At 37.6% G+C, this 16,740-nt stretch overlaps 1 protein-coding gene across 2 annotated transcripts in view; it reads left to right on the top strand.

Annotated features, from left to right (window-relative positions):
• The window catches only part of PPP1R1C (protein phosphatase 1 regulatory inhibitor subunit 1C), a 110,683-nt gene that overhangs the window by 34,847 nt on the left and 59,096 nt on the right, over positions 1–16,740 (top strand). For both annotated transcript variants that reach the window (XM_055574723.1, XM_055574722.1), the window contains exons 3-4: positions 8,143–8,180; positions 10,528–10,588. In XM_055574723.1, the coding sequence (XP_055430698.1) occupies positions 8,143–8,180; positions 10,528–10,588 (99 nt within the window). The remainder of the gene's footprint in view (positions 1–8,142; positions 8,181–10,527; positions 10,589–16,740) is intronic.

The following is a 16,740-nucleotide window of genomic DNA, read 5'->3' as shown; positions in this document are numbered from 1 at the left end:
ATCAATTTTTCCTGTTCCACTGACAGGACCATGCCAGCTTAAACGTCCTTTCTTCCACACTGGTTCTGCCAAGGCTGTTTGATGCCCCACCCACCTTGTGCTTCCTCTCTTACAGCCCTTATTTATCACAATGTGCTATAGCTGTTTCTTTGTCACGCTCTTTCAATACAGTTTAAACTCTCTATGAGGATTAAACCCCACTTCCTAGCAGGAGTCCCAACACATATTACACATGCAATAAATTACTGTTAAATATATTTAAATACTAATATACCATTTTAGATCCATAGTAACAGCCTTACATCAGAGAAGGAAATGGCACCCCACTCCAGTACTCTTGCCTGGAAAATCCCATGGACAGAGGAGCCTGGTGGGCTGCAGTCCATGGGGTCGCTAAGAGTCGGACACAACTGAGTGACTTCACTTTCACTTTTCACTTTTATGCATTGGAGAAGGAAATGGCAACCCACTCCAGTGTTCTTGCCTGGAGAATCCCGGGGACAGGGGAACCTGGTGGGCTGCCATCTATGGGGTCACACAGAGTTGGACACGACTGAAGCGACTTAGCAGCAACAGCAGCAGCAGCAGCAATAGCCTTATATACAAAACAGACTGTCATAGGTGCTAACTTCCAAACTGCATTTAAGAATGTGTTTTCATTTTCTTCTTGTATCATCATTCATAGGAAAAATGTTTTAAGACCTATACAAATATAATGCTATTTTCCCTTTTGATGTGTAACACACACATAATTTTTTTTCTGTTTTATCTGAACTTGGTGCTAAATGTATTGAGTATCTAATTACAGTACTTTGTCTTTTAATAGTTCTTTTATATACCTACTATAAATAAAGATGGAGAAGCTCTATACAGTCAGCAAAAACAAGACCAGGAGCTGACTGTGGCTCAGACCATGAACTCCTTATTGCCAGATTCAGACTTAAATTGAAGAAAGTAGGGAAAACCACTAGACCATTCAGGTATGACCTAAATCAAATCCCTTATGATTATACAGTGGAAGTGAGAAATAGATTTAAGGGCCTAGATCTGATAGATAGAGTGTCTGATGAACTATGGAATGAGGTTCATGACATTGTATAGGAGACAGGGATCAAGACCATCCCCATGGAAAAGAAATGCAAAAAAGCAAAATGGCTGTCTGGGGAGGCCTTACAAATAGCTGTGAAAAGAACAGAAGCGAAAAGCAAAGGAGAAAAGGAAAGATATAAACATCTGAATGCAGAGTTCCAAAGAATAGCAAGAAGAGATAAGAAAGCCTTCCTCAGCGATCAAGGCAAAGAAATAGAGGAAAACAACAGAATGGGAAAGACTAGAGATCTCTTCAAGAAAATCAGAGATACCAAAGGAACATTTCATGCAAAGATGGGCTCAATAAAGGACAGAAATGGTATGGACCTAACAGAAGCAGAAGATATTAAGAAGATATGGCAAGAATACACAGAAGAACTATACAAAAAAGATCTTCATGACCCAGATAATCACGATGGTGTAATCACTGACCTAGAGCCAGACATTCTGGAATGTGAAGTCAAGTGGGCCTTAGAAAGCACAACTACGAACAAAGCTAGTGGAGGTGATGGAATTCCAGTTGAGCTATTTCAAATCCTGAAAGATGATGCTGTGAGAGTGCTGCACTCAACATGCCAGCAAATTTGGAAAACTCAGCAGCGGCCACAGGACTGGAAAAGGTCCATTTTCTTTCCAGTCCCAAAGAAAGGCAATGCCAAAGAGTGCTCAAACTACCGCACAATTGCACTCATCTCACACGCTAGTAAAGTAATGCTCAAAATTCTCCAAGCCAGGCTTCAACAATATGTGAACCGTGAACTTCCTGATGTTCAAGCTGGTTTTAGAAAAGGCAGAGGAACCAGAGATCAAATTGCCAACATCTGCTGGATCATGGAAAAAGCAAGAGAGTTCCAGAAAAACATCTATTTCTGCTTTATTGACTATGCCAAAGCCTTTGACTGTGTGGATCACAATAAACTGTGGAAAATTCTGAAAGAGATGGGAATACCAGTCCACCTGACCTGCCTCTTGAGATATCTGTATGCAGGTCAGGAAGCAACAGTTAGAACTGGACATGGAACAACAGACTGGTTCCAAATAGGAAAAGGAGTACGTCAAGGCTGTATATTGTCACCCTGCTTATTTAACTTCTATGCAGAGTACATCATGAGAAACGCTGGACTGGAAGAAACACAAGCTGGAATCAAGATTGCCGGGAGAAATATCAATAACCTCAGATATGCAGATGACACCACCCTTATGGCAGAAAGTGAAGAGGAACTAAAAAGCCTCTTGATGAAAGTGAAAGTGTAGAGTGAAAAAGTTGGCTTAAAGCTCAACATTCAGAAAATGAAGATCATGGCATCTGGTCCCATCACTTCATGGGAAATAGATGGGGAAACAGTGGAAACAGTGTCAGACTTTATTTTTCTGGGCTCCAAAATCATTGCAGATGGTGACTGTAGGCATGAAATTAAAAGACGCTTACTCCTTGGAAGGAAAGTTATGACCAACCTAGATAGCATATTCAAAAGCAGAGACATTACTTTGCCAACAAAGATCCATCTAGTCAAGGCTATGGTTTTTCCTGTGGTCATGTACGGATGTGAGAGTTGGACTGTGAAGAAGGCTGAGCGCTGAAGAATTGATGCTTTTGAACTGTGGTGTTGGAGAAGACTCCCGAGAGTCCCTTGGACTGCAAGGAGATCCAACTAGTCCATTCTGAAGGAGATCAGCCCTGGGATTTCTTTGGAAGGAATGATGCTAAAGCTGAAACTCCAATACTTTGGCCACCTCATGCAAAGAGTTGACTCATTGGAAAAGACTCTGATACTGGGAGGCATTGGGGGCAGGAGGAGAAGGGGACGACAGAGGATGAGATGGCTGGATGGCATCACTGACTCTATGGACGTGAGTCTGAGTGAACTCCAGGAGTTGGTGATGGACAGGGAGGCCTGGCATGCTGTGATTCATGGGGTCGCAAAGAGTCGGACACGGCTGAGCGACTGATCTGATTTGATAAATAATCATTGCTTTTTAGAGCATACTGAAAATCCTCAAGTAAATTACATTTGAGACAAGAAAACAGAGAGTGTATGAAGGTTAAGATTTTTAGGACAGATAAAATACTAAAAGTTGAATTAGAACTAGATTACAGAGATGTTTAATCTTCCATGCTTTAAAACTGAATAAAGCATCTTTTTATGGAGAAATATTGCCTAGGACATCAAAAAAATGTTTATAGATGTTCTAAGACAAAAGCTAACTTCTGTATTTTTCAAGTCTACAGTCATATGAAGTGGGATAGGATTGTAAAGATATACTTCCACTGACCTTCCTTACTGTTCCTAACAGAAACACATTTACTATTGATGACCGAATGCCTATAGTGGATTAAGCTATTAAAGTATTACCACATGTTTATAGGGACATATATTTTTAATATGGAGATACTTTGTGACTTTTAGGAATATATCTTTCATCTATAGCTAAAAAAGAGAATTTTACTTCTTATAGAGAAATCTGCTGCTGCTGCTGCTAAGTCACTTCAGTCGTGTCCAACTCTGTTGGACCCCATAGATGGCAGCCCACCAGGCTCCCCTGTCCCTGGGATTCTCCAGGCAAGAACACTGGAGTAGGTTGCCATTTCCTTCTCCAATGCATGAAAGTGAAAAGTGAAAGTGAAGTCGCTCAGTCGTGTCCGACTCTCAGCAACCCCATGGACTGCAGCCCACCAGGCTCCTCTGTCCATGAGTCTCTCCAGGCAAGAGTACTGGAGTGGGGTACCATTAGGAAACTGTTACTTTATGTCATTTTATAATAGTCTGTTCATGATAGATCTACTTAGATAAAATTATTTTGAAATTCACAGTGGTACATCTACACAATTAAAAATGCAAAAAATTTGGGAAAAAATTAAATTGTTTTTCAGTGGAGGATCTCAAATAGGAAATAAGAATTTGACTTAAGCAAGAAATCCTTTAGTTTAGCAGTTTGATTAAGTTACAGAAGCTTCAAAATTATCAAATGTCCACTTCTATTGGCTTCATAATATGTTTAAACCTAATTTTAAGTGTAGTGTTGCTTTCCAGTTTTTCTTAATGAATTGTGGCCCCCAAAACTGGTCTTCAAAAATTATGAGCTGACAATTTAAATTAGAAATACACTGATATCATATTTTCAGGTTGAACAATTATGTCAAGTATTTAAATTTATGAGCTATAAAGAAACATTAAGAAATTTACCTTTATATTCCATTACCTTTTTTAAAAATGGAAATTATTCCATTTTTTTCTGAGGAACTGGTACAAGTTGCAAATCAGATTTTAAAAAGTCCCTGTTTTAACAGCTAGTGGAAAAAAAAAAAAATAGAAGGTATTCTATGAAGTGGAAAGAGTACTAAATATTCCAAATTTTAGTAAGAAGCTAAATCTGTTCTCATACCAATGCCTCTTAGACCTATCTCTAAAGTAGATTTTCTTGAAATTCCCTATCATCACCATTCAAATGATTAACCTTTTAATAATTTTCTTGCGTTCACCTTGTTTTCCTACTCTTAGTTATGGGTGATTTGGGGACTCTGCTATGAATACCTCTGTGGTATTCTATGTGATAGAATAGTGAGATTTTAGTGTTTTAAATTGGATAAAACCATGATTAATCATACTCTGTTAAAGGTATTAAGTTTATTAGGTCAAAATGACAGAGCACACTGCTGAGAAGACAATAAGTTCTTGTTAAATAATTACTTGATAGTCCAATTATCTGAAATATCTGATATTTTTTTAAATCTATAAAGTTGATATAAAAATATGACTTGCAATCAGCTTTCTAGGTAATTCGATGAAAACGAGATAGACTTTTTAAAAATCAGAATTACTGGAATGAGTGTAACTGTTTAAACAGATGTCATCCCCGCCGCACCCCCCCCCCCCAAAAAAAACCCCATGCATTAAGTGAATCAATTTATTTTCTTGGAGCAAATGTGGGAAATCCAAATGCCAAACAAGAAGAAAAACTTTACCAAAGACTAAAAATTACAATTGATAAGATGATGCAACAGTTCTTTAACCCCCACATAAGCTGGTTCTCTGGTAGGATAAAAAATGTTTTATAAGAGAAACCAAGTTTATAAAAATCAAGACTACTAATGAAAAACAGACTTCTGAGGTTTTAAACGATCTGATTTTTCTGTTCTTCTTTTACTGTGTTTGGAAATGACAGCAGAAATCATGAAATATAAGCATAAAAGTAGTTTGGAATATTTCTAACCTCTATCACAAGACAATTACTGGTTGAGAGTTCTTTCTTAATAAACCAACATGATTCATCTTGCGTTTTCCTTGTCATCTCCTTCACGATTGCAACATAGAATACTTTGTACCTGGTTCTTTTCTGCTGCCACAAAAATGAACCGTTTCGTGGGGAGCTCTGAGAGATAAAAGTCTATTTGATAATGAGGCTATATGCCTAATTTTGTCAATTAAAAGTGGAAAGCTATAAATAATATATGAAGAAAAACACAGCTGTGTGAATCTTGGCACAACAGCGTGAAGCTATCCCTACTGTTTTCTGCTTTTTCCCACATCCCCCTTTCCAATGCATATAAATTCATTGCTCTGGCGGCTTCAGTTTGGGCCCCAGTTTTGACTAAATCTAACAGCCCAAAGAAAAACACAGCTGAAACCACTGCCTGGTGGTTTAACTCACAGCCCCAAATGATAGGCCTCCAACAGAGCCCAGCAGGTTTTCAGCAAGAAGGCTCATGAATAGAGTTCATTTTGGAAAGTGAAGAGTTTGATAAAAAGTCAGAAACAGAGGCTTTACCATAGCTGTCTTAGGAGATTTTGCATAGCCCTACTAGAAAGAAACAAGGCAATATTCTAGTCCCCTACTGTAAGAAATACCTGATAGATTTCTCTGGTGCTTTAACACTGACTTATTCTATGTTAAAACGCTAAAACCACAAGGAAATGACAAATTCACATGCAAAACGAAGAGCTGAACTTTGCACAGCTATTTCATTTGTATTTGATTTATTCTCATTCAGTTCTGAAGACCTGTGGGTCAGTGATCATTCCTGAACTAGCAAACCTAAAGCCTTTATGGTAATTTTGTCCTTGAGTCTGCCCTTGTCTATGGGGTTCAACTACAGATTATCTCCTCATCAGCTGTGATCCAAGGATCTCCAAAAAATACATATATATTCAAAGGTATATAAACCGAAGATAATCAGCTGAAATGTGGTTTTATTTAGAAACACTGCTGTTTTCAGAGATCTGATGGTAAATTCCTTCTGAGACTGTCAAAGATGGCACCAATGTCATGATTAAGTCTCTAGGACACCTCAAAAAGAGGACTAAACTGTTTTTCTCTGTTGCTACTCCTCTGTGCAACAGAATTAATTTCTTCCTACAAAGTGGGGCTAGAAAAAATTAAAAAGAATGCTGAGTGAAAATATAAATATACTTAGGATAATATCTCAGTTTTCTGCCAAAGTATATAAGCCCATTTATTAAATGGAGCAGAACATATAACTAAAACATACGCTGAGCATTCTTAATGGTGTTTACGAATAAAAATACAACAAGCTTTTATCAGAAATATTATTTCAGGAACCATACTGCCATAATTACACTCAAAAGGAAATTAGAAAAATTGTAAATTTTCAATATCTTAAAATTAGAAATTGGACAAGGAGCTTTACTACTTCAGTTTTGACCAAAAGAAAGATATATATTACCAAAAAAAAAAAAAGCAAAAACCGTGTCTTAGTGTAGGCAGGATTTAATATCTCATCTTCATTGTGGAAGGGTAATTTCACTACATATAACATTCTGGGTTGATTACTTTAAATGTTTACCATCTGATTCCATCATTTTATTGTTTTGGTCTAACTTACTGCTTTTTGAAGACTTTTTTTCTCAATTGGCTGCTTTTAAGAGTTTCTCTTTTATATTTGGCCATCGGAAGTATTGCTATCGTTAAGTCTAAACACACTTTTCCTTTTTCTCCTTTTGGTTTTCTTGTTTCTGTCTAGGGGTTTGTTAAGTGTCTTTTATCAGTGTCATCTGTTTTTTAATCCTTGATCATTATCTCTTCCAGTCTCTCCTTTTTCTACTTTTGGGACTCCAATTATCCTTATTTTACACATTTTTGACTGTATCTCAATTGTCGGTTATTCTCTGTTCTGTTTTTTCCATTCTTTTTTTTCCCCTTTGTGTACTGAGTTGTCTCCTGTTTCATTAACATATCTGTATCTTCTGCTAGATTCAACATGCCCTTAATCCATTGGATTTTAAATTGAGATCTTATCTGTTGAAATTCTGAAGCTGCTTCTTTTCATGGATTCTATTTCTATGTTAAAATTATTTATCTTTAAATCTATTTTGTCCCCTTCTATTTTCATTGAATGTATTAATCATAGTCTTAGATTGTGAACTTCAATATGTGAATCACCTATGAGTTGGCTTCTACATTTTCATATTCTCTTAGTTATTATTCTTTTTTTATCTAGTAATTTTTATTGAATAATGGACATTTGTATTTAAGAAACTTTAGAGACTCCAAGATGTTTAAAAATATTTTTGAAGTTGCCCTAGCTGTGTCATAAGAAATATTTCGGACAAAGTTACTGATTCTTTCCAGGAGCATATAGAAAAGAGAGGGCTGCCTCTCTTAGAGTCAGGATTGGGCTCAGTGGGAAAGTAGGTTTGTTCTGCTTATAGGTAAACAGGGAAAACTGACAGAGGCTACAGTCAATACACAGTACTGCAAAATCCATGAGGAGAGGTTATTTGTGCCTTAACACTGTGAGGTTCATGATGCCAACAGTTGGTCTGAGGCATTTCCCTGGTCCTCCTTCTGGATTGCTGGTGGGCAATTTGGGATTTCAGGGTAATTTTTTTATTACCTTTTTAAACCTTTGGGAGAGGGTTATCTCAGAAGGCAACTGTTTCTTTCTGTGTCTCACTTCCCTCTCAGCCACTAGACTAAGTCATGGATATTGTATAAGCATTAGAAAATGATTAATTCATTCTGTTCCATGTTATTGAAATTTTAATGTGAATATTATAAGAAAACATATCTAAATTGCACCTACTTCTCTTGCAGAAATAGATGACAAGAGGGTGACTAACACACAAGCAGAAGTAAGTTTTCTTCTATTTTGTGTTAAATATATGTCCAATCCAATCAGCTAAAAACACAACCAGCTCAATTTGATTGTGATACAAAATATGATATCAATACAACTGTGCTGTATAAACCATTTAATGTGCTTTTCCTGACTGGATAAACAGTAGAATGGTGTCATTAAATTGTGACCTCTACCTTTGATTCTCCACCTACGAAATACCTGGGAAAGACCTCTAAAATAAACTACTGATTTTAGAGTCAAGATATGGTATTGATAATTTCACTTTGGTGACTGATGGTGTGTGACCATCACAGGTTGGGGCAGCCAGTGTTGGAATCCTGGAACAAGAAGGTGGAGGACAGACACCTCTTAAAGGTTCTCTGATGTGTGGAACCGAGAGCAGATCTTGAGGCCAGATGCTCCACACACACATGCAGGAGTTCAGGTTGAAAATGTGAACCAGGGGAGGCTAGGGTAGCTGCTAACAAAGGATATACAAAATACAAGAAAATGAGCAAATGTGTCCATAAATGGAATAAGTATTGAATTGGATTCATGCAGACTTAGTAATCAATGGCCACATGAGTAGGCATATAGCAATGTAGAAAGAACAAAATGCCAGAACGTGTCTCTCAAAACATTTCTAAAAATTTATTGAAATTGTAAACATGAAATGGTTTGAAAACTAAATTCCTACATAAAAATAGTTTTTATTACTTAGCAGCTGCTGCTGCTGCTAAGTCGTGTCAGTCGTGTCCGATTCTGTGTGACCCCATAGACGGAAGCCCATCAGGCTCCTCCGTCCCTGGGATTCTCCAGGCAAGAACACTGGAGTGGGTTTATTACTTAGTAAACTTTACTAAACAAACCAACTTTTATGTAGAATTAATTTTCTACTTCATCTTTGAATATGCATATATGGGAATAAATAAATAATAAAACTGGAAGTGAATGCTTCTTAAAATCAACCAGATGTAACAGAATACAGTAGAGGTACAACAGCAGTCTCAGTCGTCCACACATTTATACTAATATAGAGCTGCCCTACTTGCCTCTGTGCATAATAGACGTATCAAAACACTGTATTCTGGGGAAATTTGCTTGTACCATTTGCTTTGGTTGATATGGATTCAGAAACTATTTGGTTGAATTTTTTTAGTTTTTAATAGATTGTTTTTGCATCCTCTAAATACCAACATCTTGGTGACTCCTTTGAGGGCAAGTAAGCTTCAGTACCAGAGAAGGCAATGGCACCCCACTCCAGTACTCTTGCCTAGAAAATCCCATGGATGAAGGAGCCTGGTAGGCTGCAGTCCATGGGGTCACTAGAGTCGGACACGACTGAGCGACTTCACTTTCACTTTTCACTTTCATACATTGGAGAAGGAAATGGCAACCCACTCCAGTGTTCTTGCCTGGAGAATCCCAGGAATGGCGGAGCCTGGTGGGCTGCCATCTATGGGGTCGCACAGAGTCGGACACGACTGAAGCGACTTAGCAGCAGCAGCAGCAGCAGCAAGCTTCAGTACATGTGAGTAAAGATACCTGGAGCTCTATTTACTGTGAAACAGTTTCTAGTATTTTTCAGCCTCTGTACATTATGTTCTTTCTAATATGGATGGAAAGCCTAGAACAATCCTCAGAAAGTATCTTGCAATTATTTATACTCGAACTTTTCGAAGCAAAAATAAATGCTCCAGACATGAAAACTCCAGCCTTTGCCATACTGAAATATAAGTAGATACACTATTAAAAAGGAGTTTTTGATATAATCTGATTGAGGTATAGAACACATATATATAATTTATTATAATGAATAATGGTTTATACATATATACATACCTATATCTATCTATATGTCTATCTCCATCTAAACTTTAAAACTTTGACCCTGAAAAGTGTTCCAATTTGTATCATTTTTAGTGCAAAAAATTCTTCCCCAATAAATTAATTCTGACCCAAAGTGCTTAAGTAAGAGTATTAAGTATCAGTTTTGTTATGAAAGATCTTTTGAACATATGAAGGAAAAGTATCTCAACACTAATTTCAAGTAAATGGAGCTATTAGATTGAACATCTCAATTCCATAGGGTTATAGATTGGTATTACTTAACAAAGACTCTCATTAACCCTCCAGAACCATTAACAATTCTACAAACAGATATAATTATACCTTAGTCATAGTTTCGGAGTGTATTTTGTCCTGGCATTTATGTTTTTCTTTAAAATGCAAAGGATTAGTAGTAGTTTCTTTTCTCTACTTAAAAGAAACTGTTAGTAGGTGTTTATTTCTCTCAAAGGGCTAATGACATTGTACTTTTTAATCCAAATGTAAGACTTTTCCTTTTTTTCTTTATCCAGGCACAGAATGCAACCCCTAAGCAAAGGAAGCAGAGCGTGTACACAGCACCCACCATGAAAGGTACTGTTCAGGTACTGTTTCGGGTTCTTGTGAGTGCTGAGTTCATGACTGACAGGCATTCTGCTCTCAGGCACCTTATACCTGCTTAAAAGCTACATCTAGTCTCCCCTCTACAACTTGGTAATGTGACTTTCAGTAAGGTAATGTTATTTGAAACCTTGTTTAACCAAGAGTGAAACAGTTGAAGAAGGAATAACTAGATATGTCTCAAAATCATAGTCTGGATGTTCAGGTTTTCCAGAATAATGACCAAAGTTTCCTTTTACCCTTTCTCAAATGTTTTCCTTGCAGAAATTTTTCTAGAACCCCTAATTACTCTTGCCGATGTTTGCAGTTAATTATCTTTTTTTCTCCCCCTAGGCTTAAGCAAAGTAGTTCTTGAATTTTGGACAGATACAGTGTAAAGTGTTGCTTCACTGTCCTGTGTCAGAAGCAGCTCTAAGAAACCCAATCAGACAGCTATTAGCTGTACATATAACAGCTGCTGAAATGACAACTAAGAAGGCTAGCTCAGGTTCCAGCATTCTCCCAGAGTTTCTACCCTTCCCCTCCAAATTAGAACTGCTAAAAGCACATCTAAGTGCATCCGAATTTTGACCAACATCAATTTCAGGGAAGGCTTCTTTCATTTCTCACACAAGAGTATCCCTGACATGAGGGAGAGTCCAGCAGCTCATGTTCCAGCCTGGCTCTTGGGCTGCTGGCCCAGGGGCTCATCATGCAGTCGTCCAGCTTTGTTTCAACTGCAAGAGAAGCCAGCTGAGCAGCTTACTCTGGAGTCTAGAGAGATGTCTAAATTGGGAGTGAAATTTTCCACTCTGTATTCTCTCTAGATTTGGGGCCTTTACAGAGAGGTGGGATATAAATGGACACATTAATAGCTACTTTCCATGAACTTCCTTCCTGCGCAGCTATAAAATATCATGCTTGCTTGTTCATGAGACTACAGTAAATAATGCAATCAGCATTGTAGTTCATTTCAGGGTAATTATTGAGGCTATCAGGCTTCCTTCTCTCAAGACCAGTGTAATCATTTTTGAAGATACTTTGCCTATTGTAAGCCATCTTCTACTTTTAAGACACGACAGTTTTGGCATGAATGGGCCTCAACGAAAGATATATGTTCACTCATTTAATGATTTCCTCTGTTCTATTTTGGGTTAGTTTAACTAAATAAAGACTGTTCTCATGTCCTTAGAGAATAATAGCATTAGTTTTAAAGGAAAATCTTAAAATCAAATCCCAAGGGCTCATAGTTTTCATTATATTTAGCTCTCTAATATCATAAGAATGTGGGACCCTAACATTTAAGGACATTAGTCATATTGTACATATTTTACACATATGATAATCATTTTTTTTCATGAGTTAAAGACTTGAGAAAGCACAGAAATGCCTTCATGAGGCTTTTGGGGGACAAGCCACTTAGGTCCTCATTTATTACCTGTAAATACTTAGGAGAGTCTCCTGCTTCTGATAAAAGAGAAATCAGTCCATTTGTCCCTTTAGAGACAGAAATGAATATTTCAGGACAGAATTAAGCAATAGTAACATATGGTGCATTGTGAGCACATTAAGAAACTTGAATCTTAATAAAGATGAATTAGTAAAGGAAATGTTACTGAAATGCAAAATCAATAATACAATTGCTCTGAAATGTATAATTCTTCAAATTGCAGTGGAATATGCAATTATTGAGTGTATAAATATTTGCTGGGAGAGCAAAGTAGTACCAGGAGTGATTTATAGTTATGAAAAAAATCACTCTGACCAAATGGCCAACTAGGGTTTCGTAAATGACCCAGTGAGTAGCTAGTTAGTAAAACAAAACAAACTAGCCAGATTCCTTTCTTCTCTCATATTAGGTTCTGAGGAGTTACTGGACACAGGGGCCAAAGTGACAGGAAAGAGATGCTACATCTACCAAATGTCATTGCAATTAATGCCCAGATAGACTCATCTCCCAGCTCCTATATTCATTTATTTTTCCCTCTTTCAATTACTATGGTATTTATGGCCCCACCAGATTTCTGGAAATAGAGACATGTCCAGGTTACCTCTTATGATGAAAGTTCTATATGAAAGTTCAGAGGTGGGCAGAGGGTAAGAAATAGAGCAGAGAAAACCATTTTAAACAGGTACACTGTCAGGAATGATAGACTAATGACCTCCAAATTCATATCTGTAGGCCTAATGTATCTCCTGAACCTCAGACTTTCTAACTAGCTACCATTTTTTTTCACTTGAATGAATGACACTTATTGAAACTTCTCAAATTTAACACGTCCAAAACCAAACTCATTGGCTCTTTTTTGGATTTTCCCCATCTCAAAAAATCTTATGTAGCCATCAAAAACAAAAATCTTTGCATAATCCTTGACTACTCCCCATTACCAAACCATCATCTGCTCATGTTAGTGCTGATTTCAAAAATGACCCCTACTCTATTTTCTGTATCTTCCATTGCTATTGCCTTGTGTGACCACCATTCTTTCTTGCCTTGGCTGCTGAAGTAGCCTACCTACTACTCTCCTGTTTTTGCTCCTGACCCTATACAATCTAATCTCTACACACAAACCAGAGTAATTCCCCTAACTCACAGATGTGATCATGCGATCCCCTTGATCAAATCCTCAGAAACTTCCTATCACATTCAGAATACAATGAAAAATCCAATCATAGCTTACAACTCCCTGAATGAGCTGCAGTGGTCTTTCTCCTTGATCTTATCTCCTTTCATACTGCCCCTGTTCACATTAGGGGTCAATGTCATGGACTTTTTCATTATTTATAAACGTCTCAAACACACTTTCATATCAGAGCATTTGTGCTTTCCACATTTTTTGCTTGAGAAACTCTTTACCCAGTGGCCTCACAGTTAGCTCAGCTACTGTTCCCTCCTCAGAAAGGTCTTTCTCTCTTGATAACTGCCCCTCCTACCATTGCTGTCTACATCCTTACAGTGCTACCTCAATTTTTTCCATGGCCCTAATCATTAGGTACCAATAATGAGGTGTCCATGATAACAGTCTTGTTCATTTGATATTCCCAGCATCTAGTACAGTTCCTGGCACAAAACAGGTGCTCAATAAAAACTTGTTGAATAACCATAATGAATTAGGGAATTCAGCCACATTGTCATCTGCTCAGGAGAGGATGTCCCTTAAACCTTGTTCTACTAATTGTCATACTTCTGACTCTGTTTCTGCTTCTCTTTGCTTTTTACTCTCTGGTTGATCCTCTTCATCCCCTTGGTAAGTTCTTCTCCATATGCTTCTGTTTTTCTATTTTTGCTTTTCCCCACTTCCCTTCCCTCTGATCAAAGAGAAAATCTGATTTGGAAAATTAGTTACCATCAAGAATGATTCATCAGTTTTCCTGGATTCTTAACAAAGGTTATCTCATGGACCACTGGAATGATTAAGTGATTGCCTCTGACTAAAACCTGATTCTTCCAATAATTAGCTTGCGGCCAAGATGGTAGCATCATATGAAACAAACTTGGCAATGTAAATAGAAGAATCTGCGCATGGTTTTCTTCCTTTAGAGATGTTTCATGATTAGATCGGAATATTGACTCTAAGAAAATAATAGCAGATTTAGCTCTTGGTCTTGCCACCTTTATAGCCACAACATTATACTCATTCTAAGTTGTCAAGCTTAAAGAGTAATTAGTACAATTATCAAATGATGTATAAAATATCACTTCCATTTTTTTCCACTGCATCTAACCTCAGAGTATTAGATTGGCTATGTTCTTTTGAAGGTTCTATTAACAATATATTAGGCTTGGGTTATAGCCAGATAATCTAAAATTCCATGTGATTTTGCTGTAGCAAATCTAAAAACTGACCAGACTCCAGATATTCAATCACCTATGTAACATATCTTTCTTATGTCATAGGAAGAAATCTCATGGAGATCAAATACCATGAGATCAAAATTAGCTTGTTAAAAACTACATTTTGATCTCCACAGCAAATCAATTTGTCCTTCAATATTCCCCTTCTCAGGGAGGTGCTTATTCCTGAGTTCTGGGATTCTCTACTGACTCTCCCTCTCCTTCACTCTCTTCATTAGTGGAGCACCAGGTCTCGTGAAGTGCACCCCATGAGTATCTCTCCCACCTCCCCCTCCTCTATTTTATCTCCAATGCCACAATAACAATTCAAATCACATTCATTTCTTATATATAAAATGTTACTCTCCATACAGCCTCTTATCTCTACTTCCCAATTGTTTTCTACACTGTAACCAAAGTAAAAGATGCTTGCTTCTTAGAAGAAAAGCAATGACAAACCCAGACAGTTTATTAAAAAGCAGAGACATTACTTTGCCAACAAAGGTCTGTACAGTCAAAGCTATGGTTTTTCCAGTAGTCATGTATGGATATGAGAGCTGGATAATAAAAAAGGTTGAGTGCCGAAGAACTGATGCCTTTGAACTGTGGTGCCGGAGAAGACTCTTGAGAATCCCTTGGACTGCAAGGAGATCCAACCAGTTAATCCTAAAGGAAATCAACCCTGAATATTCATTGGAAGGACTGATGCTGAAGCTTAAGCTCCTGGCCACCTGATGCAAAAAGCCAACTCATTGGAAAGGACGCTGATGCTGGGAAAGACCAAAGGCAGGAGAAGCGGATGACAGAGGATGAGATGGTTGGATGGCATCACTGACTCAATGCACATGGATTTGAGCAAATTCTGGGAGATGATGAAGAATAGCTTTTTCTGGCAGCCATACACGTTGGTGACAGACAGTGAACTTATCATGAATTCAAAACTTCAAAGCCTTTTTTTCATGTACTGCTTTAAAGCCATATTATTTATAATGCATTCCTCATGTTACATCTTTTCTTAGCCAAAAAGCAAGACAGTGCTATCATATCAACTGAATTTCATTTTCTCAGAATCAGTTGTCACAGGAACATGTCATAATTCATATCATGATTCCATCACCTATTCTACTCTATTTTCTATTATCTCAATTGTTTTGTCACCCTCAGATTATATATTTTATTTTTGGTCTCTTTATCTACATCTGTAATAGACATATCAAACAGAACAGGGCAAAGAAAAGTCTGTAGCACACTTATCTCTCTCTAGTTGACACTGATCCCCCTGAAGGCCACCATTCAACAAGTTATCAAATAGACTTCTTATGTCAAGATTACATCCCTTAAAACCAGAGGATATTATGAACACTCTCATTAGATTGATATATTTCAGATATGGTGTGTTGACCATGTAAGTCATAAATTTGTAATGTATATTATGCATAAAACGACAAGCTTAAGTTTGCATAGGAAACAGACTTACTTTTCCAGTACCCTGTGTAATATAGTGCTTTATAATTGTGTAAGTAGAAAGTTCTGAAGATTATCAGAAAAATGATAGCTGACTACTGAATACCCACATGACTTCTCTGGTGTTTACATGGTGGTCAGCCCTGTAATTTACAGAACAGTCAATTAAATTATTTTTGGATAGCTTGAATCATGTTTTCAGAAAAGCAAAGTAGGTTTGAATCTTGAGGCAGGAAATGGCTGACACATTTTCACCCCCATTGTTCGTGTGTGTGTGTGTGTTTTACTGGAAGGCAAATGCCTTCAACTAAAGACAGCAAAGCAAGCACCATTGATTTAAAAGGAAATCTGAACATGAAACAAATCAACCGACTGAAAAACTGCTTTGTATAGCAGGTTTATTAGTATCATGTTCAGTTCAGTCACTCAGTCGTGTCCGACTCTTTGAGACCCCCCTGGGCTGCAGCACGCCAGGCCTCCCTGTCCATCACCAACTCTCGGAGTTTACTCAAACTCATCTCCATTCAGTTGGTGATACCATCCAACCATCTCATCCTCTGTCATCCCCTTCTCCTCCTGCCTTCAATCTTTCCCAGCATCAAGGTCTTTTCCAATGAGTCAGCTCTTGGCATCAGGTGGCCAAAATATTGGAGTTTCAGCTTCAGCATCAGTCCTTGCAATGAACACTCAGGACTGATTTCCTTTAGGATTCACTGGTTGGATCTCCTTGCAGTTCAAGGGACTCTCAAGAGTCTTCTCCAACACCACAGTTCAAAACCATCAATTCTTCGGTGCTCAGCCTTCTTTATAGTCCAACTCTCACATCCATATACATGACTACTGGAAA

Source organism: Bubalus kerabau, chromosome 3 (genome assembly GCF_029407905.1).
Source record: "Bubalus kerabau isolate K-KA32 ecotype Philippines breed swamp buffalo chromosome 3, PCC_UOA_SB_1v2, whole genome shotgun sequence".
NCBI lineage: Eukaryota > Metazoa > Chordata > Mammalia > Artiodactyla > Bovidae > Bubalus > Bubalus kerabau.
The sequence above is the reverse complement of the archived record's forward strand: the minus strand, read 5'-3'. Positions and strand labels throughout refer to the sequence as shown.